The sequence below is a fragment of the Eimeria mitis genome, genomic scaffold (genome assembly GCF_000499745.2).
Source record: "Eimeria mitis Houghton genomic scaffold, Emh_scaff2558, whole genome shotgun sequence".
Lineage (NCBI taxonomy): Eukaryota > Apicomplexa > Conoidasida > Eucoccidiorida > Eimeriidae > Eimeria > Eimeria mitis.
Genome location: NW_013570899.1, coordinates 536 through 1,088, shown reverse-complemented (window position 1 = coordinate 1,088; position 553 = coordinate 536). Strand labels below are relative to the sequence as shown.

The 553-nt window shown below is 60.4% G+C and overlaps 2 protein-coding genes across 2 annotated transcripts in view; both read left to right on the top strand.

Annotated features, from left to right (window-relative positions):
- Window positions 1-3, top strand: part of EMH_0055530 (uncharacterized protein) — a gene marked incomplete at both ends in the record, with an annotated part of 2,867 nt that extends 2,864 nt beyond the window's left edge. The window contains one exon of the mRNA XM_038022022.1: window positions 1-3. This exon is cut by the window's left edge and continues 1 nt beyond it. Within this exon, the coding sequence (XP_037877876.1) occupies window positions 1-3 (3 nt within the window).
- Window positions 4-131: 128 nt separating this feature from the next.
- The window catches only part of EMH_0055520 (uncharacterized protein), a gene marked incomplete at both ends in the record, with an annotated part of 903 nt that continues 481 nt past the window's right edge, over window positions 132-553 (top strand). Inside the window, 2 exons of the mRNA XM_013497241.1 lie at window positions 132-209; window positions 321-553. Of these exons, the coding sequence (XP_013352695.1) occupies window positions 132-209; window positions 321-553 (311 nt within the window). The remainder of the gene's footprint in view (window positions 210-320) is intronic.

Below are 553 nucleotides of genomic sequence, written 5' to 3'. Positions count from 1 at the left end.
TAGAAGGAAGGCTCGCCTTCCCCCGTGGGCAACCAGCAGCAGCAGCAGCAGCAGCAGCAGCAGCAGCAGCAGCAGCAGCGAGAGCTGCGTATACGACGGCGGCAGCAGCCCAGACTGCCTCACATACAGGCATGCAGATCGTGCAGCAGCAGCAGCAGCAGCAGCAGCAGCAGCAGCAGCAGCAGGAACAGCTGCTGGTGCTGCTAATGGTAAGGTTCTGACATATGCAGAGCGGCTCGCAGCAGCAGCAGCAGCAGCTACTGCAGCGGCAGCAACTGCTGCTGCTGCTGCTGTGAATCCTGCTCCTCCTGATTCGCCAGCAGCAGCAACCGCACCAGCAGCAGCAGCAGCAGCTGATGGTGCTGATGATGGTGCTGCTGCTGCCACTACAGCAACTGCAGCAGCAGCAGCAGCAGGAGCAGCAACAGCAGCAACAGCAGGGAGCAGCAAGCAGCATAGCAGCAGCAGCAGCAGCAATATGCACATGCAGCAGCAGGAGCAGCAGCAGCAGCAGCAGCAGCAGCCACAGTATGCTTCTAAAGCAGCAACATCA